Source organism: Eptesicus fuscus, chromosome 9 (genome assembly GCF_027574615.1).
Source record: "Eptesicus fuscus isolate TK198812 chromosome 9, DD_ASM_mEF_20220401, whole genome shotgun sequence".
NCBI lineage: Eukaryota > Metazoa > Chordata > Mammalia > Chiroptera > Vespertilionidae > Eptesicus > Eptesicus fuscus.
In genome coordinates, this window is record NC_072481.1 from 472,811 (window position 1) to 497,298 (window position 24,488).

General features: G+C 56.1%; 1 protein-coding gene across 1 annotated transcript; it reads right to left on the reverse strand.

Annotated features, from left to right (window-relative positions):
• Positions 1–1,057: 1,057 nt before the first annotated feature.
• SSU72 (SSU72 homolog, RNA polymerase II CTD phosphatase) lies at positions 1,058–21,894 on the reverse strand. The gene is made up of 5 exons (XM_008151696.3): positions 21,524–21,894; positions 12,626–12,769; positions 3,417–3,556; positions 3,034–3,152; positions 1,058–1,339 (listed from the first exon to the last, which is right to left on the reverse strand). Exons 1-5 carry the CDS (start codon positions 21,700–21,702, stop codon positions 1,238–1,240), a joined length of 684 nt encoding a protein of 227 aa, XP_008149918.2. The 5' UTR covers positions 21,703–21,894; the 3' UTR covers positions 1,058–1,237.
• Between the last annotated feature and the right edge of the window lie 2,594 nt (positions 21,895–24,488).

The following is a 24,488-nucleotide window of genomic DNA, read 5'->3' on the forward strand; positions in this document are numbered from 1 at the left end:
AGCCCCCGGCGCCTCCGCAGAGGTCAGCGCGCCGCGCACCCACCGCCGTGGGCCGGGTAAGAGGCGCGGGCCGGGAGCGCGGGGCAGGGGACTCGGTCGCTTCGGGGTCGTCCAGCCGCCGGGCCACCGCGCTCGCTGCGCTCCGCTCCGCCCTCGGCCCTGCCTCCCTCCCGTCCTCGCTCCGCGCGCTCCGGCCCCCTCTCCCTGCGCGCCCGCCTCCGGGAGGGACCACGCGGCCGCCCCGCCCCGCCCCCGCCCCCTCCCTGGGGCATCTGGTCAGTAGGGGGCCCTGGTCGCCTGCCCAGCAGCTCTGGAGCCCAACGTCCCGACCCCAGTGGTGACCCAGGGCCCCGGGCGCAGCTCCCTCCTCTCCCCATTTGTCAGTGAAGTTTCTGAGCAGCCCTGGGCCCCCAGTCCTTAATGGGGAGGCCGGCAGGGTCGCTGGGGAGCTGCCAGGAATGTCACTCCAAAGCCATGGCCACAGGGCCTAGGACAGCCCCCCACCCCCGCCGGCTGGGGCAGCACCAGCTTTGGCCTGGTGACCGGAGGGTCAGCCCGGGGCACCGGTCTGGGCAGCCTGAGGGTCCCATGATGCTGGGGCCTGGGGAGCCTCAAGTCCACCCTCCTCCCCAGCCCGGGACCCGTGGCTGCACTGCCTGCACCCTCCCGCAGGGGCCGGAGCTTTTCCTCAGCTGCTTGAACCCGGAGGGTCACTGGGTACTTGAGGGGGGGGCAGTCGATGGTGGGGGGCAGGTGCCCTAGGGAGGAGGGCCCCATTCTGCCAGCAGCCCCAGTGGCCACAGAAACTCCTGGGTGCTGGGAAGCCAGGCCCTGACCGTAGCCACAGCGCCCATCAGAACCCTAAGTGGCCGCGGCGAGGCACCGGGCACCCAGCTCTGCCTCCTCCAGAGGGACCTGTGCGGGGCCAGAGGGACGGCCAAGCTCCTGTTCACTGGACACCTGAGGCTCTTTCCCAGGTGTTTGTACCCTCCAGCCGGGTCGGGGGAGGGAACACAGAATGGCGACAGACATTGCGGGAAGTAAACTACACCGTGCGTTTGCTTTGCTTAAAGAAAAACACTTTAATTTCACACTAGTAACTGGGGTCGGACACCGAACTGGACAGTTGTGGGGCCAAACTATGTACAGCGCAGGGCGGCCGTCCTCGGGCAGCAGCCCTCGGGGCCAAACGGGCGGGAAGGAACAAGTATTCACAACAGGCAGCCAAGAGGCCGGCTCAGTAGAAGCAGACGGTGTGCAGGAAGGTGCGGCCGCTCTTCTCCTCGAACTCCTGCAGCAGCTCCTCGATCTCGTTCTCCATGTCCTCCGTGTGCTGGATCTGCGGGCAGACACGCGTGTGAGCGGGAGGAGGGGGGAGCGGGGTGTGGGCCCCAGGCCCTCCCCTGGGGGAGCGCAAAGGGAAGGGGGTTGGGCCTGCTACCCAATGTATCCAACGTTCCATGGAGCCCGGCGGCTGGTTCAGCAGGTGAGCATCGACCTATGAACCAAGAGGTTAAGGTTCGATTCCCAGTCAGGGCACACGTCCGGGTTGGGGGCTTGATCCCCAGTGTGGGGTGTGCAGGAGGCAGCCAATCAATGGTTCTCTCATCATTGATGTTTCTCTATTTCCCTCTTCCTTCCTCTCTGAAATCAATAAAAAATGTATTTAAAAAATGGGGAAAAATCACATGGGTTGCAGCTACGGACCCTCACTCAATGAGACACCGGGCACAGAAGGGCAGTCCCTCTCCTCCCTGAGGGAGGGGGCACACCGTCCTGTGCAGGCTGTACAGCAGCAGCTGTGGCCTCTCCCCACCGGCTGCCACCCACGTCCCTCCCAGTTGTGAGACCTGCAAGTGTGCACACAGGGCCAGGCGCCCCTGGTGGACAACCACCGCCCTAAAAGGAGCAGGTCTGCCAGGGGTCAGCCCTGGGTGGCCAGCTGACTGCAGCCAAGGCCACTGATGGCTCCAGTCCTGGCCTCTGAAGAGCGCCACCCCCCACCCCAGTAACTCCGCTTTAGCCAGGGTGACCAGAGTCATACGTGTGACCTCTGGGACATGTCTTCCCCTGCAGCCTTTTCTCTTGCACGACGGCCGGCTCATGGGCACAAACGCTGGAGCTCCAGCAGCCACACGGGACCACGAGGCCCACTGGGATGGAGGCTGTGCTGGGCCCCTCAGAACAAACAGCAGGGCCCACCTCTCTCTAGACTTCTTGGTTAAGCTTTTTTAAAAAATTAATCCTAACCCAAGGATGTTTTTTCCATTGATTTTTGTTGTTGTTTTTTAAATATATTTTTATTTTATTTCATAGAAGGGAGAGGGGGAGAGAGATACATCAATGATAAGAGAGAACCATTGATCAGCTGCCTCCTGCACATCCCCCTACTGGGGATCGAGCCTGCAACCTGGGCACATGCCCTTGACCAGAATTGAACCTGGGACCCTTCGGTCTGTAGGCTGACGCTCTATCCACTGAGCCATGCTGGCCGAGCTCCAATGACTTACAGATACAGTGGAAGGGAGGGGAGGAGGGGGCGAGAGAGAGAGAGAGAGAGAGAACCATTGATGAGAATGACTCTGATGGGCCGCCTCCTGCAGCCGGGGATCAAACCTGTGACCCTGAGTCGCAGGCCAATGCTCCATTTGTTTCTTCCTGTTTCTGTCACTCACGCCAGCTCACCGAGACCCAGGGGCCAGGGGCAGAGCCAGGGCTGTGGGCGCCTCGGTGCTCGGTGCTCTTGTCACACGGAAGACACTTTGCTCCGGGCACAGCTGCGCTGGCTGCACAAGCCCTGGCTTCCCCACACCAGGGAGGTGCCCAGGGCCAAGGGGCCAGCCGCCGGGAATGGCGAGTGAAGGGACGCAGAGCCCCTCAGGCCCTCTGACCCCTGACACACGGCAGCTTCACGGCAGCGAGAACCCAGCACCACTCCTGCCAGCTTCACACACCAGGTGAACTTGCCGGAGCCAGCTGCCGACTCTCACGCCGTGGGCACCCTCAGGGCCGAGCAGGCGGGCAGGTACTCACGCACTGGCACAGCTCGCAGATGAGGAAGGCCCCCAGCGTGGCCTCCTCGTGGTTGTCCTGGATGTCCACGTTGATCACGTGCACGGGCTGGCAGGTCTCCTGCTCCCTGGAATTCAGATCTAAGGGGCCAGAAATGACAGGTCACCTGCCGCGGCCGAGCACCAAGCCTCCTCCTCAAGATGGCTGTGATCCAGTCAACACCAGGCCCCCACCTCACCCGCCCCCCTGTCCTGGGCGAAGCACTCAGCAGGCTCTGCCCTGAACATGATCGGCCAAAGCCCCTTGCCAGGCCCTCCCTGCTGGCTGTGGGCCCCCTGGGGCCAGGGGGAGGGGGGGTGTGAGGGACGAACGGCACACGCAGGGGCACAGGGCCGTGGGCTCACCTTCCACCACCTGGTCGTACACTCTCTCCTCGCAGGTGAGGATCAGGTCGAACAGGTCTTTGCAGTTCTGGAACCTCTCTGGCCGGGGCTTGATCCGCTTATTCCTGTCCAACATGTGCAAGATGCCGTTCTGCGTGTAGCTGGACGCGGGTTAAGGAACTTTATTGACTTTACTTTTGGTTAATCCTCACCAGATGGTATTTTTCCATCGGTTTTTAGAGTGGAAAGGCAGGGGAGAGACAGAGAGAGAAACGTCCATGTGAGAGACTGGGTCCTGGGATCGAGCCTGCAACAAACGTACGTGCCCTTGACCAGCATCAAACCCGGACCCCAATGTTCTACCCACTGAGCCCCACAGCCAGGACTTTAGGGGAGCCGTCGTGAATTCAGCTGAGCCAGTGTCTGCACAGGCAGAGCCGCCACGCGCCACAGGCAGGAGCACCCAGGCCTTGCAGACGACAAGGCAAGCGGCGGCCCTGCCCTGATCGGCGTCAGGACCTGCCACCTCGGCCGGCCAGGCCAACAGCTTCTAGAAGCAGAGACCTGAGGCCTGCCACCTCAGCCACCCGTGTCCCACCGCCAGCTGCCTGACTGGCTCCGCAGCACCGTCAGCAAGGACAGCGCTCCCCTTAACGCCACCCAGCCTGGCTCAGCAACAGCCACGCAATTCCAGAAACCCAGCAGCAAAAGGGAAGGTGCCGGGGTCACTGAGACAGTGGAAGCCCAGGAGCTCAGAGCGGACACACAGGTCCCGCAGTGAGGTCCCCGCCAAGTGGGTGACCCCTGAGCTGGAGGCACCTCCTTGGGGCCCCAGGGAGAGGGTGTGGCCTGTCAGGGTCATTCTGGACCTTTAATTCCATTGGAGACACAGACTGGCTGATGCAGGAATTGTGAGTGCTACGTTCAGTGTCTCCCAGACAATTTACTTAACTCAGATTACTCACAATGTATTTCCGAGCTTCCTTTCACAATGTATTCAAGTGGTTTATCTAACAGTTTTAACTTAAAACAATGCTAGACCGTTAGCTGAGGTGGTTTGGTTCCCGACTCTTCCTAGCCAAGTTCGTAAAGCCGGCGCCCAGCCACGGCCGGCGCCCCGCGCTCTGCACCCCACAGGCTCGGCAGCAAAGCCCAGGAGAGGGCATGAGGCTGAGGCTCAGCCTGCGGTCAGCCCCTCACCTGTCCCCCAACCAGCCCGGCTCTCGGGAGAGGACCACCGGGCGCTCAGGTCAGGGCTGACAGTCACACAACTCCCTCCTCCTGCACGTTGCCCTCCATCACTCAGGTGATGTCAAGAGGAGGGTGAGGCTCACTGGCGGACCTTAAGCAAAAAGGCCTCGTTGGGGGACCAGACCCCAACCCTCATTCGCGTGACAGGGAAGTACAACAGTGGCCTTTCGGGTCTATTTTCTGGCAAATTCCAGGGATGTATGGCCTGCACCAAGCCAAGCAGGACCAAGGGCCGGAGGTGCCGCGCGAGCCCTTGAGCAGGAAAACCACAACCCACCGCCGTTTCCATTCCCAGAGACCCAGAGCCTCTGGAACCCGCACTTCAAACCACAAGGGACAGGAGGGGGATGCGGATGAGCCAGAGCCAGGACAGAGCCCCAATTGGAGCAAAGCCGGGGCCAGAGGGAGGGGCCGTGAGGGCGTACTGCTGGGAGGAGCAGACCCAGGCCCTGGGTCAGAGTGACACGCTTCCGCAGCCCGAGGCCTCCTGGCTGCGCCGGGCCTCCACGTGCCGAGGCAGCAGCAGGACCTGCAGCGCGTACCTCACGCAGCCCTGAGCCCGAGGACACACAGTGGGAGCAGCACACAGGGAGCCCGAGGCCCAGAGCGGCACTCGGACCGGCAGGACAGGGCTGCCCGCCCCTCCCCCAGCGAGCACTTAGGTGTCTAATCACACCCCCACCCCCTCAGCACAGGCGCTCCTGTGGCCGGGGGCCTGGCTGAGCCTCCCCTGCAGACTCTCCAGTGAAACAGGAGCTGCTGGGCCCAGAGGAGCACAGCCTGGGTGACACGGGAGGTTCCTGCTACACCTCGGCCTCCCAGACCCCACGATGCTTCCCAAGCCACGGAGAGGATGGAGCAGTTAGACCACTGGCTCGGATGGACTCGACGGCCCCTCCTGGACACCTGCTTGGGGCACAGAGGGAGCAGCTGCTCCATGACCTGGGGGTTCGCACTTGAGGGGCCCCTCTCCTGCCTCCATGGCCGTCCCTGGAAGCTTGCTGGCGCCCACGGTGCAGGGACTCCCAGCTGTGGGTGGGAGCAGGAGGGTGTGGGCAGTGGGAGTTGGGGGCCACAGAGAGGTCCCACGGGGATTGGAGGGGGTGAGGTTGGAGATGAGTGAGCATTTCCAGAGCAAGGGAATGTGCCACAGGAACCCGAGAAAGGACCAGGCCCTAGCAGCAGGGCTCCCCGCCCCGCACCACCTTCACTGAGCCCCATGATGATGGGCAGGGGCCTGCCACTGCCCCCCTCCCCCCCTCCCCAAACCCCAGTCCTGGGTGGACAGAGCGCTTCCCAAGGGCAGGAAGGGAGTGCAGCGGGGAGCAAGACAAACCGGGCAGGAAGACTCCCTCCACCCTCAGGAAGCGGGGAGGCCAGTGGCAGGAGTGCAGCCCCCCATACTCCCTCCTAACCACCAGGGCCACAACCTCCACCGCCCATGCACCTGTGGAGTCACCGGCTCAGGTCCTGGCTGGACAGGTCGTGTTCGGGCTCCGCCGACAGGAGGGCTGAGCCGCTTCGCAGATGCTCGCTCAACGAGCCCAGGACACCCCGGTCGACACCAACTTCTTTTGGTCCCCAGATGCTGCCACACACAGCTCAGCTGTCCCCACTTTGTGCCTCAGCCTCCGAGGTGACCCCAAATCCTCTGTGGTCGACACTCCCTAAGGGTGGGCCATGCCAGGGAGCCAGCTCTGCACTGGGATCCTGCCACCCAATTTAACTTCTAATCTTAAACTTGATCAGACAAATGTCAGGCACAGGCACAAACTCTCAAGTGGGGCCAAGTCCTCTGGGGAGGCAGGGGGTTCTCATTTCTGTGGCTCAGAAATGCCCACGGGAACACCCTCCCCAGGGCTCAGGCAGGGCCTGGGACCACCACGGCGGCGGTCACAGCAGGTCCCGCTGCACTGGGCGGGGCGGATACGGAAGGGAGGCTGCGCTGCCCAGCTCAGGCACCCACTCCCTGGGATGGGCCAGACCCAGGCGCACCCCCTCCCCCCCTTGTTTCGAGGGCAGCAGGGCCCTGTGCCATGGGGAAGCCCAATTCCACAGCCACCAGAGCAGCAGCCCCGGCCAGGTCAGACTCCTGCCCGCTGTGCCCGTCCAGGGACCCCTCCCCTGCAGCTGGAGCTACTTGGGCACCAGGGGATGGCGGCTCCTCAGCAGGGACGCTGCCCAGCCCGTCTCAGGAACAGCTGGATTAGTCATGTTTTATGACGACGTAGCGGCAACCTCTCTGCCTTTACCTGTGAGCAGCCCCAACTGAACGGGGCGTGGCCCGACGAGCTCTGGATTGAGGGCCAGGTAGGCTGGCACCCCTGGTTGCTCAGCCTGGCATCTCTCAGGCCCCCTTTCTTTGAACCCAACCCCAGAAAGTTTTCCCTGCCATGGGAGGAGGGCCGCACCCCTGAACCCCCACACCCAGCCCTCCAACGCTGGTTAGACATCACAGGCCACGGCCACGGCCACCTGGAGCTCAGATTCAGGAGAACAGGCCGAAGGGAACCACACGTGTGAATCATTGCAAAGCACACCCAGTGGGACCAGGGGAGCCACCCAGACCCATGGTGAGGAGTGGCTGCCACCCTCTCCTTCCCAGTTCTCCCATGACCGAGAGAAGCAGCCCACCCCTCCCGTCACGGTTACAGGTGACACCCGAGGGCCTGTCCCACCCTACACTGTCCCGGCAAAGCATGGACCAGCACGGATACGAGATGTTTCCCACGACCGCAGGCCAGGCCCAGCGGCTGCCAGCCAGGCAGGTGCATCCTGGAGCCCATCGCCCACTGGAGGGCTGGCACCAGGGCAGAGTAAGAATGGCCAAGAGCAGCTTTAAGCTGGGGAACCTCCCAAAGGGCTGTGGGGCCAGCTGGGAGCTCAAACCACACTCAGAACTGCTCAACAAAAGCTTTTGAGCCAGCACTTTTTATATTAGGAAATAAATTCAAACTCGTTTCAGAAATCAAAGCAATTTTTGCAAAGCACGTAGGTTGCACAAGCGAGAACGTGGGAACCCCTGAGTCCGCTCAAAGAGGCGCTGTCCCGCTGCTCTGAGACGAGAGGGGCGGCCAGCTCTGCTGGGTCTGCAATGGCCACACACCACCCTGGCTTTAGGTCAAGCGACCCACTTTCCACACACCTGGTGTTGGGGCGGGGGGGGGGGGGGGGCAGGTCCACCCCGTAGGCCTGGGCGAGTGTGCACAGCAGTGAGCATGGCCAGGGCACTGTGTATGTCTCCTCCTTCACCTCCTTCACCCCAGGCCTCGGCCCTGCTCAGCTTGTTAAAAAACAAACACCATTTTAAAAACCACTTAAACACCAGCTGCCGACCAGGGTGAAATGCGACGGGGTCCAACGCAGCGGAAGCGAGGAGAGCCCAATGCCCACGTGCAGGCCAGGCAGGCGACAGGGACGCCAGCACAGTGAGCCCGGCCAGGGGGGAGGACCAGGCAGCTGCTTGCACCCCCCGAGCACAGCACGAGAAAACGGGCCAGCTGGGAACACGGCCGATGAGACCCAAAGAAGTTTCTGGACATGGCCCCTCTCGAGCTGCTGTGTCCACTAACCGCACACCCAGCACAGAGGTCAGGAGGCTGTGGGGCATACAGTGTGAGAAGTCATTTTTATTTTTAGCCTTTTCCCCAAGACAAGAAAAAGTACACGGTGAAGAGTGGGTACACACACAAATTGAGCCAAGGCCTAAAAGACAACGAAACGGAGATGGACAAGAATAGCGACTCATTACAGGAGACCCGGGAGACAGAAGCATGCTGGACACGGGCTCCTGCGCTCAGTCCACACACATGCACAGTCAGGATTCAGGCAAGGGTTACATTCGAATTTCAAATCCATGTTTAGGGACAACTGGTCACATGCTAAAACCCACTACCCACTAACATGCGTAGACGCAGGCTTTTACTTGCTTTTTAAGGCAAATGGGTTTGTAATTTACAAAGCTGTTATCCACCAAAAGGTTTCAAACAGCCCAGAGCCTCCTGACAGACCAGCCCCTCCTTCTGGGCCCGCGAGTCCACGCAGCTACAGGCTGGTGGTTCTTACACCGGAAGACAGTAACCATCTCTCACCAACAGCTCTCCAAGGACACTCCGGGCTCAGCCGGACGCCTTGGCGGGAGCTGCGACTCCCTGGGAGGAAGCTCACGTGTGGAAAATGGAAACCCCCTTGGAGCTACACGAGTGCCCACAGGAAACACTAGGGTTAAGCCATTCTGTATTCACAGCCAATTCGTGGCAAAGGGAAGAAAATTTGTCAAGGGAAAAAATGTGCACTTAAAAACGAAGTCTGAAGCCAAAGATGTCATCAAGCAATATTTCAAATGCAAGAAACGTAACAAACTTGGCTTCTCAAAAAGAAAAAAAAAAGACCGTTCGATGCACACACCATGGAAACCTCAGACCCTGCTGGTGTGAGCGGCCAGGAGACACACATCACGTCTCCAGCTACAGACCGCCCAGAGTGCACCCACTGAGAAGGTGGGCAGTGCCGGGGCCGGGAGAGCCGGGACGGGAACAATGTTCTGGAAGCTGCTGAGACACATGGAAGCCACGGGCTGCCTCTGGATGGACGGACTGCACACACCAGAGTTCCCCTCGTGAACGGAACTCAGAAGAATTTTCGTCTGGAGGGTCAGGTGAACACAGGCTTCCTGGACTATCAGCAGACAATCCCCAATAGGAAGTGGTAATGAACTGTGACTAACCTCATTCCTGCTCCTGCTGGTGGAGAAAGCCACCCCGCTGTTTAATCAAGTCCTTGGCTCCTAATGGGACAAATGGCCAAACCTTACTGAGGCCAGTCCTTGGGAATACCATGAGGTCAGTGCACGCAGGGACCCGAGGCCCTGGCTGCACGGGCAGATGCAGGCTGCCTCCAGAACCCTGTCTCTCCATGGAAGTCATTTGCCGGCCCTGGCCAGCGTGTCTCAGTGGTTAAGAGCATCGGCCTGCACACTTAAGGGTCTCGGGTTGAATTCCCGGTCAAGGGCATGTACCTGGGCTACAGGTTCCATCCCCAGCTCCGGTCAGGGTGGGTGTGGGAGACAACCAATCAATGTGTCTCTTTCTCTCCGCCCCCCTCTCTCTAAAAATCAATGGATGAAACGTCAGCCTGTGGACTGAAGGGTCCCAGGTTTGATTCTGGTCAAGGGCATGTACCTTGGTTGCGGGCACATCCCCAGTAGGGAGTGTGCAGGAGGCAGCTGATCGATGTTTCTCTCTCATTGTTTCTAACTCTCTCTCTTCCTCTCTGTAAAAAAATCAATAAAATATATTTAAAAAATAGAAAAATAAAAATATATTTTATTGATTTTTTACAGAGAGGAAGGAAGTGGGATAGAGAGTTAGAAACATTAATGAGAGAGAAACATCAATTAGCTGCCTCCTGCACACTCCCTACTGGGGATGTGCCCACAACCAAGGTACATGCCCTTGACTGGAATCGAACCTGGGACCCTTGAGTCCGCAGGCCGAGGCTCCATCCACTGAGCCAAACTGGTTTCGGCAATAAAATATATTTTTAAAAAATCAATGGAAAAAATATCCTTGGGTGAGGATCGACAACAAAGAAAATTCATTTGCCCCATGTTACATCTTAAAATATTTTTCTAGCTTCCTACTGGTTATAACCGCCACTTCTGCAAACACCAGCCAGGCCCTGTCCCAGGCACGGACAGGGCTTTGCTCTCAGCTGCATGAATCAGGAGCAAATGAGGAAGCAAGCATATCGCTAGGCCCCCCTGCAGCTAGATGCGTGTCCCATCGATAATCCAGTCTCTCTTTTATTGCCACGGCGACGCCCCTGATGCCACTCCCCTCCCTCACCCTGGGCGTTTGCAGTGTTCAGTGACCCCTGGAGCAGACACCCTCCATGACTGGTCAAGGGCTGCACTTGGGTCTCACTGAGCACCAAGCACAAGGTTGTTCTGCCTTCTCCCCCACACCCCAGGAGACAGAAATTCCACCCAAGTGAGGTCGATAAGGCAACACAGGTGGCCCCCCACGCCCAGAGCTTTGTGGGGGCAATCAAGAGGGAAGGGGCTTTCCTACACAGGGTCGCCAGGAGACAAGTACTGTTGGTGACAATGGGCACAGCCCCCTCCTCGCCCCCCTGCCGCTTCCTGACACAGCAGAGGCATGCACGGACGGACACACACACACACACACACACACACACACGGACACACACACGTGCAGTTTTCTTTGGAACAGATGCTTGGGGGGACACTGAGTTCCAAGGAGTGGGTTCTGCCCATGTTGAGCCGTCAGGGACACGCACATCACCCTCCTTCTCAGAGTCCCTCTGGATTTTGTCTTTTAAAGATGTGTCAGCTGCTTGCTGCTGTGAAAGGGCCTCTGTGAGCACTGGGAGTGTGCAAGCACACGACCCCGTCCTCGCTTCTCCCGTGGGTGTGAGCTTAAACTGAACGGTGCTGACAGAGTGTCTTCAGAACCAGCCAGGGTCTCAAGAAAAGCTTCAAGCACTCGGAGCCTGGCGCTAAGACCAGCTCTTTCCAGGGAAAAGGGACACTGGGTAACGCTGCTGCGAAGCGAAGGGCGCCTCCGCCCCAAGGACCCGGAGATCCCGAGGCTGCTTCTTGGCGAGCCTGCTTCTCGGCGAGCCTGCGCCCAGCCTCCCTTCTCGGCCACGGATGTGAGCAGAGCAGCTGCTCCAACGTGGAGACAGGACACAGGTGAGGACTCACCACTGGAAACACTCGGGAGCTTCCCCCAACGCAGGCCCTGCCAGGGGTTCTGAGAGAGGGCCCGAGAACATGCACCGCCCCACCCGCGAGGGCTCCCGCCCGCCCGGCACGCCACCCGAGGGACTGGCTCCAGGTGCCGTCCAGATCAGTCACAGCCACCATGGCCACCCAGACCCCCAACTGCCCACTGCGGCACCCACAGGAGGTGCCCGTTTCTGCCCCAGTGCCCCACCCACATCTGCCTGGAGCCTGGCAGGAGAGCAGGGGTTTACACCGGCTACAAGACCTCCGGGCCACTCCGCCTAACAAATCTGGATGCACAGAGAACACCTGTGGCCTATTAACACCTGTGCCAACATGGAGGCCAAGCGTTCCATTTGGTGCTACATCCCTTTCACCCGAGTTCAGCTGGGCTCCACCCTGAGAACCACACGTCACGCAGTGACAGTGGAGGCCCAGGAGTCCACAGCAGCACAGGGTGGTAGGTGCCTGGTCAAAACCCCGGCAGCGATCACCTTAACCACACACAGCCGTGCCACATTCACAAAGACTGTTTAAAAAGTACCTTCTCCTCAAAAACCACATGAGGACAGAGCGAGAAGATGGCCACCTGCAAGCTAAGGCGAGAGGCCTCAGGAGAGACCAACTCTGCCAACACCTCGATCCTGGATTTCGACACTCTAACTGTGAGAAAATAAATTTGCTATTTAAGCTAAAAACAAGCAAAACACAAAACCTTTTCTTTCCCGAGTCTGAAGTAGCAGATCCAGCCTGTTGTCTGTGCCTGATGTGAACGATGCGAAGCAAAGTTCCCTCAAATCATCATTCCCTCTTTGCTCACAAACGAGGCCTTTTATGGGCCTGACCTTCCAGAGCATCACCAGGGGTGGGGGTGGGTGCAGCCGGCTGGTGTGGTGTCAGTGCACACCCACTGGCACGGCCCTGCGGTGAGGAAAGCAACGGAGCCTGCAGTCCCCTCCCCCATCCCAGCTGTGTAACATCGTGACCTTGTCACCGTGGACTTCACGTGTCCGTCGGCCTGCCCTCCGTGTCCACGGCCCCCGGGTGCCACCCCTGCACTGTCCAAGCCGCACCAGGAACGCACACTTAGTTCTCTGAGATGAGAGGACTCAGCACAGCACGCGGCGGCGGCCACGATCCACCCGCCTCCCAGACCCCGACATGGGGTCAGCGCGATGCCTGGCCACAGACCCCACCCTGGGGTCTTGAGAAGGGTGGCCCGCGGGGATACAGCTCCTTGTCTTTCCTAAGGAGGTCGTTGTACATCTGATCGTAGGTCGTCTTGAAATCGTAAACATTGGGCTTGTCGGGCGCTGGCCCCGGAAGCTTCACGTGGGTCCCCGTTCCAAAGGAGCGGACACTGAACCCCCGTTTGCTGAAAGACACAAGGAGACAAAGATCACAGCTGGGTTAGGCCAGACACCGACCCGACGAGCAAGGGGCAAGATGGGAATAAACAAAATGAGTATCTTGTTGGTATTCGAGAACACGTTTTTAAATACTTAACTTTAAGCACTTTATTCAAATTTTAAAGAGTCATGTAGCATGTTACATAAAAAACAGACAATGGGGGGTAAGGGGGGAATAAGGACACATATGTAATACCTTAATCAATAAAGAAATTTAAACAAAATAAAGTAAAATAAAAAATAAACTGAGAATTGAAAAAGGAAAGAAAAAAACAGACAAAACCGAAAATAATGAAGACGCAGGGCTGCCTGCACGCTGGTTCTCTCCCACTGCTGCCCCGCACCCCCAGCAGCGCCCAGTGCGCAGCGGGCCATGACAGATGGCTGCTGGGTGGCGAACGGGACACAAGCCGCACTCAGACGGAGCTGCTGAGTGACTGGGAAGCCGCTGGATAAGGTGCTGGCATCGGGTGTCCAGATGTGAAAGCCGGTCATCTCCACCCAACCCCTCACTTCTGGGAGGCCCCCGCCCCCTGCATGCACCTGCAACCAGCCCCAGAACGGTCGGCAGCAGCACCCAACCACCCAAGACAGAACCCACACAGCAGGGCACTTTCTGCCACCGAGAAAGGGTGAGGGGCAGCACGCACACTGAACCCCAGAACTGGTCGGAGAACACGGGGAAACAGATGAAGGACCCACAAACCAAGGGCCAGGCACCTCAGCTGGGACGTTCCCCGCTGGTCGCCACTGCCAATGCCGACGGAAAGGGAGGCCAGGCGTAAGGATGTCTGCAAGCGTGTCTGCAAGCGTGTGCTGTGACCAGAGGCAACAGGCCCGCCACCGAGCCGACGGGCCATCACCTCCTCAGTCCCGACCCTGCCCCTCGCCGATCCCGGTGACATACAAGAAAAGGAGTCTTTTGTCAAAGCACCAGCAAGCCTGACCAAGGTCACCTCAACCATGGCGGTGGGAACCAGGCAGCAACAGGAGCCCTCTACCTGCTCGACTCCACACAGGGGTCATGGTCACGCAAGGCTGGCCGGCACCTGCTTCTCTGGAGGTCACGTTCCCCTAAGCTGCCCTCACAGCTGACCACTGCCCCCCAGGAACTGCCCCCACAGCCACTTCCCCTGGAGTGTCCTAACGGCGCTGCCAACGCTCCAGCAACCTACTGGCTATTTAACGGGAAAAGGTCCATCTCAAGGAAAGAGTGAATTATTCCTCAGACCTACCCTCTCCGCAGCCTGTGAGACCATCAACCCTCACGGCTCCTCCCGAGGGCAGAGGGACTTATGGGAGAGCAGGGCGCCCAGAAGCCCACAGCCAACTCGCCCAACTCTTCACCGTTCGCCCCTCGGGCACCGGGCCAGGGCCAACAGGACCAGGAGCTGCCTCTCTAGCCGTGGGGCAGACTCACAGCTCCCCAAGGACAGGCGTGGAGCTGAGGCCTGTGCCCAGCAGAAGGCAAGGTCGTCCCTGTGGAGGGAGCAGCCAGGCCCGGGCGTCCTACAGAGAGCGGAGAAGCACGTGGGCCGAAGGGATGCATTAACCAGGAGAGAACACTGGTGGCCAGGAAGCTGGTGGCCAGGAGTGACCCGAAGTGTGAAAGGAGCTGCTCAACACGTACCTGGACCACTCTGGGTCTGTCTCCAGAGCCCGCACGTCTTTCACGAGCCCTGCCTTCTGGCGGTAGCACTAAACAAGTCACGTGACACCAAATACAGAAACACCGCCCCACTCAGCATGCAGACACTGAAACTGAAGGCCCGTGGCAACCCCGTGTCGAGCAAGTCTACGGTGCCCTTTTCTTTTTAAATATAGTTTTATTGCTTTCAGAGAGGAAGCGAGAGAAACATCAATGAGAGAGAATCATTGATCTGCTGCCTCCTGCACGCCCCCTACTGGGACCAAGCCCGCAACCCTGGCATGTGCCCCTGACCAGAATCGAACCTGGGACCTTTCAGTCCGCAGGCTGACGACGCTCTATCCACCGAGCCAAACCAGCCAGGGCTACGGTGCCATTTTCCAGCAGGCTAAGATGATGATGAGCACTTTTTAGCAATAAAGTGTTTTTACTAAGGTATGGACATAGTTGGTTTAAACAATGCTACTGCACACTTTAACAGACTACAGTGCAGCGTACATATACATGACTTACGTGCACGGGAAAACAAAACACGCAGTACCTGAGGGCGTCTGGAATGCACCCTGCAGTGTCTGAGCTGTGCCTGCAATGAGGAAACGGGATGTTCGGGGGAGAGAATCTTTTGGGGTCGGAGTAAGAAATACAGTCGAGCCCAGCGGGCGTGGCTCTGTGTCACTGAGCGTCAACCTATGAACCAGGAGATCACGGTTTGATTCCTGATCGGGGCACATGCCTGGGTCGGGGTCTGGATCCCCAGTAGGGGTGTGTGCAGGAGGCAGCCAATCAATGACTCTCATCATTGATGTTTCTCTCTCCCCTCCCCCCTCCCCCCCCTTCTTCTCTGAAATCAATTAAAAAACAATTTCTTAGCCCTGGCCGGTTAGCTCATTTGGTGAGAACATTGTCCTGATTCACCAAAGTTCAGGTTCAATCCCGTCAGAGCAGGAACCAACCAATGATGCATAAATAAGTGGAACAACAAATCAATGTTTCTTTCTCTAAAAGCGACAACAAAAAACAATTAAAGAATGTATTAAAATGAGCCTAAGCACAGCCACTCTTGAAATGGAAATCACTGATGAACCACCTATCCAGTGAGTGCATCCGAGCCACAGCAAAGGAGTCAGGAAGCCCCAATGGGGACATTTCAAACACGAGAAACCACCACTTCTGGCAGCAGGTTCACCTTCCATTTGATTCCACAGTAATTCCTGAAGCTCACCATTGCTGGGGACACGCAGTGGTCAAAACAGACCCAAATCTCTCTCCTCAGATCCTGGGGGGATGAGAAAATTAATAAAACATCCAGGACACAGGACAGTGAGTAGCACGGCCAGAGGCTTCTGGGAGACCTCCCCTCCCCCCCATAGGGCCTTCCCCTCCACCTGCTGCAGCTGTCTGGGTCTGACCTGCGGGGGACACCACCTGGCAGGCCTGTCTCCCGCACTCAGCGCGTCGGGCTGGGTCTGAGGTTTCACTGGGTGTCCAGATGGAACACTCTCCTTATCCCTCAAAGTAACTCATCCCCCAGGTAACCGGGGCCCCACCTTCCCCGCCGCCGCCCAGACGAGGCTCCTTCCCTGGCTGGCTTCTCTAGAGGAACTGCTGCTGCCGTCCTCACCACCCTGCAGACTCTGATCTTCACCAAACACGTTTAAAAATAAGACGGATGCAGTTTGTTCCTCCCCCAGCAAAATGCTCACAAGTGGCAAAGGCTAATTAGCAGCGAAGCACTGTTTCTTCTAAGCTGGTGCAAAGACCTAACAGCCCATCTTGCGTGTGACAGCCGAGCAGCGTGACAATTTGTTTCTTACATAAGAGAACTGCGGGCTAGAATAAAATTCCTGACAACAGGCTTTGTTTCAACGGCCAACTATTTTCTATGTTAATCTAACCTTCCATACAAGTACCGTATTTATCCAACGCCTTCACGAGTATAAAAATCTTTCATAAGGAACCTATCTGCCCCGGCCGGTGTGGCTCAGATGGTTGGGGCACGTCCTGTACACCAGGAGGTGGCGGGTTTGATTCCCAGTCAGGACAAAAGGGGAAGGCAACTGATCGATGTTTCTCTCTCTCTCCCTCTCCCGCTGAGATAAACAAACCCTATCAGAGACCGCGTTAAATGTGGGGATGTGAATGGTCTCCCTTGCTCCCCAATGACTAAGGGAATGCTAACGTTAAAGAGAACCCCAGAAGCATCGTGAGGTTAGTGCTGCAGTGTGAGCCCTGACCTACTGGGAAGCACTGCTCTGGCTAAGACCGAGCCCAGCCCTCCAGCCTCCTGAGCGCACAGCCTGTGAGGACAGTGTCCCTCCGTGTCCCTCCCCACAGGCAAGGCACTGCTCCTCAGTCCCATCGCCAGCTACGTGGCCTCATGCCCACAGAACACAGCCAGCAGCTCCCAAGCTGTCCCACCAACATGCCTGCCTGCAATTTCACTGTGAGCCCGCCAGGACTGGGAAGACACACTTCTGAAATGTAAACATTCCAATAAAATGTATGTTCTCACTAGCAAACCGTGGGCCCTAAACACATTCCAATAAACATTTTCTATGATCTCATTTATCCTTATGATCCCACAAGGCCAAGAATGAAACTGAGCGGCTTCTAAGCAGATCTGTGCCTTGAACTTGTGACAAACGTGCCACTTAGACTGCCCGGTTGGTGCCCTGCTTGGACGCCCCGCCTGCCTCGTTCCTGGACCCCGTCTTCTCCCAGGCCACCTTGCTCTGCTGGCCACTGGGGGCTCCCCCTCTCCACACAGCACCAGTACCACAATCATCAATGTGCTCCCTTCCGGCACCCACAGAAGGCAGTCCCCGGCAGGGACGCACACCACCGGATGCACCTGCTCGGGCGCCTGTCCTCATCTGGAAAGGCCGGAGAAGACCCGAGTGCAGGGAAGAATGGTTCGGCCGTGGGAGCTGTTCCCGTGCCTAGTCTGCCGGGTTCTGTCTCAATGTTCACCTTCAAATGGAACTCTCCACCCTGTCCTGCTTCTGAAGACAAAATCCATGCAGCCCCTCAGAGCCCATGAAGGTGGACGTGGTCCTCTGCCATTCCAGGACCCGACTTCAGACCCGGTCACCGTCCCACATCATTTCCAGTCAGCTTCCTTTTTCCTTTAAGTTCTCAGAACCAAGACATCAAAGATGCAGCCACAGAGGCCGCAGGACCCAGCTGACCCACCCTGGTAAGAAGTTTCTGTAAATGTGCTCAGACCAGAGGTTTTTGGCACCTTGAGTGGGAGCACCCTATGTCTGAGATGTGCCAGGGCTGTGACCACACACCCTCCGGCAGCCTGAGACATGTCCCCTCTGGGAGGAGGTCCAAGAGCCTTCTCTCCCCGTGTGGCTTGGGGCCCACATGCTCTGGTCATGATGTGAAGATGTGAGAGCACCACCCAGATCGCAGAACTGCAGGACCTCAGTCGACTGTGGCACCCCCCACCCCCACCCCCCGGATCCCTCCTTCAACCCAGGTTTTCCCATCTTGAGTCTTGGTTGTCACATCTACAATGACCAGAGCCCCTAGGGTCCCTCACAAGCTGAGGCTTCCTGCTCTGGGTGGCGTCTCCTCCCCTGTCAGTGTGGGCATCTAAAGGTGCCCAGATGCAGTCAGATGAGGCCGGGACAGCACCTGCTAGAGGAGCTCCAGAGATGGGCTCACCTGTTTCTCCCATGTTTGCAGCCCCTGCTCATCTTCCCAAAACCACACAGCCAGGGAGTTGTGACTGAGAACACTGAGAACTCTGTCTTTAAAACTTGTTTTGAATTGCTACATGTACAATCAGAAACGTAGCTTCCAAAAATCAACATGCCTCTTAACACGTAGGAGGAGGTAGCTTGGAACAAAAATTAATTGGCTCCAAAGGGAAATCTTAATCCACAAAGAACAGGGGTCTCTATGGAAGCATACAAGTCTTCCAACACCTTAAAACCTAATGCCCCCCGCCCGACTCGTATTTGAAAAATTTTAGTCTGAAAAGATAAAAATGATCACCCCAGGGAACATTCTGACTAGCTCTAGAAAGTGCCAACACTCATTATTACTTGTATTCAACGTCAAAAAAAAAAAATGCAGTCCAAGCTGATTTTCAACAGGGCAAAATAAAATAAAACAGGGTTTCACTGATAAACTACCTACAGAGTGTGTTCAGGTAACCATATTCTTTTTGATATTTCATTTATTTTCCTATGCATACTCTTTTGTATTTGTAACCAGACTGCACACAATTTTCTTGCTTTTTTCCACCTACCACATTTTTCTTTGCCTTCCACAAACATCACCTTTAAGGCCTAAGTCTCTAAATCTGACTTTCATAAGCTCTAATTGTAACAGAAACCTTCAAATAAGTTTCTGAAGATGCTTTTAAACCCTGTAAAAAATCCAAATACATAAAGACGTAAGTAGTTTTTCGACAGTGAGAAATACATGAAAAACTGTTCAATATCAAAGCAATTTAAACATAAAGGAAGGTGAGACCCATACTTTTGCCCTGGTAGCATGAAAAGATGGTGAGGAAATGAGAATTTTAAAAATAGGTATTTTCTGGAAGGCAGTCTGGCAAAAATGTATGAAAATGTAAAACATGTCTACCTTTGACTCAGCAACTCCACCTCCAGGAATTTATGCCAAAGACATAACCAGAAAATGTGCAGATACTTATATGGCACAAGGATGTTGACATTGTATAACTGCAAAATAGAACAAGGACACCCAAATGTCTATTAATGGGAGACTGGCTACAAGTCACCCTGCCCAGGGTCCCTCTGGACCCCTGGACCGCAGGTTCCCAACCGCTGGCTGTCAAACTCAATGTATCCAAATGAAAGTTGCTCAGTTGGTTAGAGTGTCGTCCAGATACACCAAGGACTTGATCCCTGGTCAGGGCACGCACAAGAAGCAACCAATGAATGCATAAATAAGCAGAACAACAAATCGATGTTTCTCTCAAATAAAGAAATAATAAAAACACACAGAAATGAGTACTGCAATCAGACCATGTTCACAACATGATGTGGAGAGGTTACAGAGCTTCATTTTGATCTCCCTTTACGTGTAGGTATTAGACACAAAAAATGGTATTTTGAGTGATCTTCATCTTCCATATTTTCTTCAGTGATAATTTTGCAAACAAAGATTATTTTTTTTAACAAAGGAAAACACCCCCCAAAATAGGCATTTTAGAAATTAAAGAGCCATGCCTAAAATAACCTACGTTCACCATAGGAATAACATGTTACCCTAAACTTACCTCCTTTGTCCTCATTCTGCCCTCTTGATGAGTAAACTTGAAAGATAGTAAAATGGGTAAAAGCACAAAAAAGAATTCCTACTCTGGCTTTTTTTTGCCCCCCTTTCCACAGGAGACCCAATGCTGTACTGGCTCCCACCACTATGAGCTATTAAGAACTTGCTATCTTTTTACTTTTTATTTATTGATATTAGAGAGAGGGTAAGGGGGTGTGTGTGTATCAATCTGTAGTTCCACTTATTTATGCACTCGTCGGTCACTTCTTGTATGGGCCCTGACCTGGGATCAAACCCACAACCTTGGTGTTATCCGGCTGATGCTCTAACCAACTGAGCTCCCAGGACCAGCCCAGGGCATCAGACAGGCATGACTTTGAAACTGATTTCACTAACAAAGTTGCTGCAGAGAATTTTTAAGACTTTTTCTTTTCTAAGATTTCATCCCAACTTTATTACACAAATACTTAATAGCAGAAGGACTTAAACAAAGGATCACCAGCCAGAACCAGCAGGATGAGGTGGTCTCCACAGCACCTGTTATTATAATTAAAAACATTAAATATCAGTTTCCTTGAGTAATTTTCCAGGAGTGTGAATGCTGCATTCTGCTGCTTAAATTTACCCAACTTTTAATGATAGAAAACATAATGCAGTTTGGCGGTGTGACCCAGCACAATGTAATTCTAGCGTATTTCTGGTTTTAAAATAACTTTACAGTTTAAATATAACCTGCACATAGACTTCTTAGGTTCAAAGCATATCACACGCTACCCACAAATGACATTCAGTGAATACTGTGGACAGTGTGGCCGATGTTGGTTGGGAAGAATCAAACTAATTAGCAGATCATGGCCACTGGACACATCCAGCTTCAACAGGGGAACCAGAGGGGGGGGGGGGCTCTACTTTTCCCAAGTTACTCAGGAGTCAAGCAGGACTGATAAAAGCAGCCGGGCACTGCTGTCCTTTAACATCCACATACAGGAACGTTGGGAGAAAAGGCAGATTCGACGTTGTTTTACTGTCAATACTGACGTGTACACCAAACTTGAACAATAATGAGCGTGATCAAGGAAAAAAACTCTGTCAAGCAGGAATAAACTTTTACTAAAGACATACACCACCAGGTCCCCGAAGAGGAGTTAGTACTGAAATATAAACGCGAAGCTCCAACTCGACCGCCGTCCAGAAACCACCGCCTGGAGCCTTTCACGGGGGGTGGGGAGGGTTTTTTAAATGAGACTTGAACGTGTGGCTAGAAGCAAACACACAAATTCCTGACGTTGACAAAACAGGCCATTTCCCTTTTTTTAAAAAAAGCCTCTTCCTGTCCTGAGGTTATGTCCTGCAGGTTTCCCAACAGATTTGATAAATGACGATTCGCCCTGGGACAGTCGCCAGACACTGCGGTCTCTAGACCCTAACCGGGCGTCTGAGCCCAGACAGGCGCACTATTTTCAGACGCACAGACGTGCGTGCAAAATGGGCGCACGGAGCACCAGCCTTCCGGGTTTCCTAGGAGCTCTGAGGTTCCGGAGACGCGGGAACGTTTTAACTTAGAACCTGAATTTTCCCGCGAAGTAAAGCACACGTGGGGGCACCGCGCGGCCGACCGAGCCCTGTCCACTCCTCGCAGCGCTCGGCCCCGGAGCCAGGGAGCCCGGGCCGGGCAGCCCCCCGGGCTTCCTTCAGGGACCGGCCGGCCCCGGACGGGCCGGGGCGAGCAGAGGCAGCCTTCGCCCAGTTCGGGCCGGAGGGACGGCGGATCGGCCGGGGGACGGGGCGCGCTGGGCCAGGGCGGAGGCCCGCCTACCTAAGGATGTTGTGCGCCTCCATGCTCCGGTTCTGGTTGCTCGAGCAGACCACCGCCACCCGCAGCGGCGACGACGGCATGGCGGTGGCCTCACCGTCCGCTCCCTCCCGCTCGGGACTCCCACCCAGGCGCGGCTCTTCCGCGCGAGCAAGATGGCGGCCGCGGCTCCCGGAAGTCATGACGCCAAGCGGCGGCGCCGACGACGTACCGCGTCGGGACGCGCGGCGCGGGAGGATACACGGCGCCCCGGAGGCCTCCCCGCGCGGTCTGAAACCGGGCAGCGGGCGGAGGGAGGCCCACCAACGGGCGCCGGGCTGGCGAGCTCGCCTCTGCTCCGAGGGGGCGCAGCCGAGGCCCGCGTTCCTCACAGGAGCGGCCCACCGGCCGCGTCGGCGTGCTGACGTCACAAGGCCGCGCCGCCGTCGCCGAGAGTGACGTGAGGCGTCGCGAACGGCCCGCCGTTGTCGCCGGCAGTGACGCCACGCCGGCCCCCACAGGCGTGGGAGGTGGCTGGTCGCGACCTGGCGCAGGTCAGGGCGGCTCTACGCGCCCCAGAACCCCTTTGGGCCCCGGGTTCTCGCTCTTGCCGCCGGGGCGCTCGTGTTCGGCCAACCCCAGAGCCTCCCTGCCCTCCCCCCGCTGCCCGCGCCTCTCCGGGACCGGCGCCACTGCCTTCCATCGCCCTCCCGCGGAAACCCTGCAAAGTGTAACATTAAATAAAGGCGTGAGCGTGTCTGGAGAGAGGAAGCCCGGATGATGTCAGGTGTCAGCACTTAGGACAGAGCCCCTAACCGGGACAGAGCTGCGGGAAGAGCTCTCGCACCCCCGCCGTCGGGAGAACCCCGCAGGGACGGCTCTGGGGTCAGGACCCAGCTCCACGTGGTGGCTGGCCCGGTCCTTAACTTCCTCTTCCGCTCTCGAATGTACTTCCTCCATTTTCCTCCGGGCGGAAACCTGTACCGGGCTGGCCGTGGCTGCTCCTACAGGCTTGTTTTGTTTGTTTGTTTTTGTTTTTACCCCTAAATAAATCCTTTTTGCTGAATGAACACCTGGCCGACTCTTTACTTATGTCCGGCATATTTGGGGCTCATCCGGGATCCAGAGAAGACCCCTGGTCCCCATAGCTCCAGGTCTGTGAGCAAACAGGTGCGGCGCCCACAGAGCCAGCTCAGCTCCCTTTTCCTCCTCGGCTCGGGAGCTCAAGGGTAAGTTCTCCTGGATCCGACCTTCTGCTTTGTGTTCTGAAGCTCTCCAGGCATGATTCGGGATCTGTTTAGAGTTTTCGGGGGTTTTGTGTCTTTTCTGTTAGAAGGCCATGTTTGTTTGGGCCCTCATTTGACACGTTGGCTTGATCCCCAGGGGGCCAGGCTGTGTCTCGGGTTCTTTCTTTGTGCCGGTCGTTGTCCGTCAGCTTCTATCTGGAACCGGACTGTCCCATGGAGACTGTCGTTCAGCCATTGGCCAGGGGGGGAGGAGAACGATAATTTTGTTCTGAAACAAGCCGGTACCATTCCCTGCCTCCCGCTGTGTGCCGGGTTCTGGGCTGTTCCCTGCACCGGGAAGAGTCACGAACTAGCCCCGTGACTACTCCCGGTGCCCGGATAGTTGTCCAGTGCCTGCTAAGTGGTGCCAGGATCCACGCAGCTCGCTGCCACCCAAGGCATGCCTTCCGCTATGTGGTTTCCCTTAATTAAACGTACCAGTGGCAACCTCTTCCGCCTTCCCCTGACCTCTGCCTACGGAGGTGGGTGCTCTGTCGCAGGCCCTTCCCCTGGGTCTGCGTGCACTGACAGCACTGACAGCAGGCTCTCTCCGGGGCAGGCCCTCGGCTTCCTTCTGTGACCAGGCTGTTCTAAAGGGAGACTTCTCAGCGGGACTGGCCAGTCCTGAGCCTGCAGGTTGCTTGAGCTGATTTAGACTGTTTGGGCCCTTGTTCTAGAGAAAAGTCTATGGTCTCAGTTATCTGAATATTTTCAAGGTCTCCTGCCTACACAGACCCTGGCTGAATTTATGTTTAAAAGCCACCGTCCCACCCTGACCGGTTTGGCCCAGTGGATAGAGCGTCAGCCTGTGGACTGAAGGGTCCCAGGTTCGATTCCAGTCAAGAGCATGTACCTTGGTTGTGGCCACATCCCCAGTAGGGAGTGTGCAGGAGGCAGCTGATTGATGTTTCTAACTCTCTATCCCTCTCCCTCCTCTCTGTAAAAAATCAATAAAATATATTTTAAAAAATAATAATAAAAACCACCGCCCCTCCTCATGTGCATTTTTAACTAAATGGACAATGTGACCAAAAGTAATTTAGGTTCTCAGTAGTTACGGGAAACATTTGAGATTCCAAAATTTAACTTTTAAAAAAATATTTTTTTTATTGATTTCAGAGAGGAAGGGAGAGGGAGAGAGAGATAGAAACATCAGTGATGGCCCTAGCCAGTTTGGCTCTGTGGATAGAGTGTCGTCCTGCGGACTAAAGGGTCCTGGGTTCGATTCTGGTCAAGGGCACATGCCTGGGTTGCAGGCTCAGTCTCCAGTGGGGGGCGTGCAGGAGGCAGCCAATCATTGATTGGCTATCTCTCATGGATGTTTCTATCTCTCCCTTTACCTTCCTCTCTGAAATCAATAAAAATATTTAAAAAGAGAGAAAGAAAGAAACATCAATGATGAGAGAAAATCATTGATTGGCTGCGTTCTGCACACCCCACACTGGGGATTGAGCCCCAAACCTGGGCATGTGCCCTGACTGGGAATCGAACTGTGACCTCCTGGTTCATAGGTCAACGCTCAACCATTGAGCCCTGCTGGCCGAGCATCCAAACTTTTTAAAAAACTTAATTGGACAACCGCAGCTCTGAAATTGCCAAATGGGACACCTGTTTTGAGTGGCATTTTAAGGCTTCCAAACATTACCAGGAATCTGAAGTTGCCTCTTCACAAAATAGTTTTAGAATTAACTGAAGCCAACCAG